Source organism: Camelina sativa, chromosome 1 (genome assembly GCF_000633955.1).
Source record: "Camelina sativa cultivar DH55 chromosome 1, Cs, whole genome shotgun sequence".
NCBI classification, from domain to species: Eukaryota; Viridiplantae; Streptophyta; class Magnoliopsida; order Brassicales; family Brassicaceae; genus Camelina; species Camelina sativa.
In genome coordinates this window covers 3,196,701-3,199,544 of record NC_025685.1, presented here as the reverse complement: position 1 = coordinate 3,199,544, position 2,844 = coordinate 3,196,701, and the positions used below count along the sequence as shown (strand labels likewise).

At 43.5% G+C, this 2,844-nt stretch overlaps 2 protein-coding genes across 3 annotated transcripts in view; both read right to left on the bottom strand.

The window, feature by feature from the left end:
- LOC104743722 (protein RETICULATA-RELATED 3, chloroplastic-like) overlaps window positions 1-2,844 on the bottom strand; it is an 8,483-nt gene that overhangs the window by 2,311 nt on the left and 3,328 nt on the right. The window contains exon 1 of one of the 2 annotated variants that reach the window (XM_019245111.1): window positions 10-641. The exons of the other annotated variant lie outside the window; for it this stretch is intronic. Coding sequence (XP_019100656.1) covers window positions 10-506 — 497 coding nt within the window. The 5' untranslated portion in view covers window positions 507-641. Of the gene's footprint in view, window positions 1-9; window positions 642-2,844 lie in introns of those variants that run through there. 2 annotated transcript variants of the gene reach the window in all.
- Window positions 1,548-2,838, bottom strand: LOC109132732 (protein RETICULATA-RELATED 2, chloroplastic-like). The gene has a single exon (XM_019245113.1). The coding sequence runs from the start codon at window positions 2,794-2,796 to the stop codon at window positions 1,786-1,788; it is 1,011 nt and encodes a 336-aa protein (XP_019100658.1). The 5' UTR covers window positions 2,797-2,838; the 3' UTR covers window positions 1,548-1,785.

The window sequence follows — 2,844 nt, the reverse complement described above, 5'->3', positions numbered from 1 at the left end:
AACAGATACATGAGTACGAAATTGAGAATCGAACCTACAACGAGAGTGGAGAAGACGAAATCGAGCTCGTTCAATCCGAAATTAGGGCGTGACGCCATATCACCGAGAACACAAGCGCTAAGTCCTACAATCTCCTCCATTAATACCTTAAAAGGGAATTGAGGATCAGCTGCAACTCGTGATCTCCATCCTTGGATGAACATCCCAATTGGTCCCCACGGAGACGATTCTTCTCCTGCTTCACCGCCTGAACCACCATCTCCTCCACCACCTCCGCCGCTTCCGCCGCCGTGATTACCGATGCTTCCGCCACCATCACCGCCTCCGGCGCATGGAACCGCGAGTTTTGGAGAAGAGAAATTAGTGTGGAGTGAACAAACCGATCCTTGTCTTGGAAACGAGACTCTAGTCGTCAGATCGCGTGAGAGGTTGATCACTCTAGGCAATCGAACACTGCTCTGATCCGATTTCGCCGATATTTGAAGCTTCGCTGCCATAGCCGCCATCTTTATCGAGAATGGCCGTTAATGGACGAAAGATCTGCGATCCTCTCCGAGAAATCAAAAATGGCTTCCTTGAGTGTTTGTGTTTTTGTTGGCTTTGGTGAAGTCGTGTGTAACCTCATCATCTAATGCTTTAAAAACCCTAGTTTTTTTTTTTTAACAAACAATCAAAATCAATCGGCCCAAATATCACACGTGCGAAACTAAAGCTGTTTCCGAGCCCCCACGTGGCCGCATCACTCAACTACTTCACCAACTTAAACTTAAAACTAAACATATTTTTAGCTGACCACCACCATTGTTGATTTTTTTTCTTTTATACTAACTAAAGTATGATTCACTAATCTTTTGAAAAATATTAGCATTGAACTTTCAATGTTTTTTTTTTAGATGAATGATTCAACTTTTTTTTCGCCAATATTAATAGCACAACATGAATAAATCCAATGAATGTATCTTAATGGTTTACAATGCATCAACCATCTACTAGACTACTACCGATATACTCACTTTCTTTCTTTCGTCTTTAACGTTTTCCTCTACCGACATACAAACAAACAAACTTTTGTCTCGGTATCTCATGCTCTGTTTAGCGTCCTGTTTTTAGGGGATCTCATTGCATTATAATTCAAAGGGGAGACACTACCGCTTGGCCCCCATACTGTTGGACTTCAGCAAAGTGAGCTCTCGCTGCTTCTTGGTGTAATGACTCATCTCACTCATCCTAAAAGAATACCAAGCATTCATTCTCATATGGGAGATGAACTTAAAGTTTGAACCCACCAGTAGACATTTCCACTTTGCTGAAGCAGTAAAAAAATAAGCAGTCTCCGATATACCTCTCTCTATTCCATCTGATAAAATGTTGACTGATGAGACCACCTTAACTATTTCTTCTTCCACTGCTTTTAAGTTTCTTCTTTGCTTTCATTCATATGTTCGACTACTAGCTGTTCTTTGGAATTCAGATAGTCATAAATGGATCTTTTTGTCAAAATGAAGTTTACATGTCAGATATAGTAAACCATTCAATCGTCATTTGTGAGTAATAACTTGTTTTTTAATTTTATTTCTCGGTTGTGTCGATACAGAAAACAACAAAATTGACCCTACCAATCACATACAAGTATTAGACTCCCACACACAAACACACCAGAACAAATGTCTTTTGCTTTTGTAAGAACGTGTAAAAAGGTTTCAAACTCAAGAAGATGCATCTTGTGCCTTCCACCTGTCAACAACAGTAACAACATAGCAACAAAAAAAAACTCTATAAGAGATTTCAATCATCCTTCTCCTTCTCTGCCATCTCTGTCTTCTCCTCCTCCACCACCGACTGTGATCCAGTCATCCTCGCCAATACAACAAACGACATTCCTCCCAAAACATTGTTCACAACCCTCAAAGCTATCACACCTGTCTTAAAAACCAATGGCGGCAACGACTTTTCCAGCAAGAACTCAGCCCCATTCAACGTTTGGTACCTCACATTGGCGCTCACTCCCATATGCGTTGCCCAAGTCAAAGAATTCAACAGCGTCGGAGGGGGCTTGTTCGGCGTTTCGAAGCTCGGGTCCATCTTCTTCCTCAGCTTAACCAACCCATTAGAGATGGCAGTTCCAACAAGACCTGCAGCTAATCCCACGGTCGCAAAAACCATTCCTTTGTACACAAGAGTCCCAAAACGGCTCATAACGGTGAAGCTACCCTGTTCAAACATATGGCTGGAAGGACAGCTTCTAAAGATTCCAGGCAGCAAATTGGAGGAGCCATGAGATACTGCAGAGGGAGCTAAGAGGTACATGAGTGTGAAATTGAGAATCGAACCTACAACGAGTGTGGAGAAGACGAAGTCTAGCTCGTTCAATCCGAAGTTAGGGCGTGAAGCCATGTCACCAAGCACATTGGCGCTAACTCCAACCAGCATCTCCATTAGTACCTTGAAAGGGAATTGAGAATCAGCTGCAACTCGTGATCTCCATCCTTGTAAGAACATCCCTATTGGTCCCCATGAAGACGATCCTTCTTCTTCTGCTTCACCCCCTGAACCTCCATAACCTCCTCCTCCTCCGCTTCCACCGCCGTGATTACCTATGTTTCCAGCACCACCTCCGGCGCTTGGAAACGTTAGGTTTGGAGAAGAGGTGTTGGTGTAAAGTGAAGAAACCGATCCATTTCGTGGAAACGAGACTTTAGTGATTGGATCGCGGGAGAGGTTGATCACTTTTGGCAATCGCACACTGCTCTGATCCGGTTTCGCCGATAAACGAAGCTTTGCCACCATAGCCGCCATCTCCTCTGTACTCGCGAGAGTGGAGGAAAGATTCGTGATGAGCTGAGA

What these genes read in the sequence shown, in the direction of transcription:
- LOC109132732 (XM_019245113.1), bottom strand. Translation starts at nt 2,796, where the DNA reads ATGGCGGCTATGGTGGCAAAGCTTCGTTTATCGGCGAAACCGGATCAG.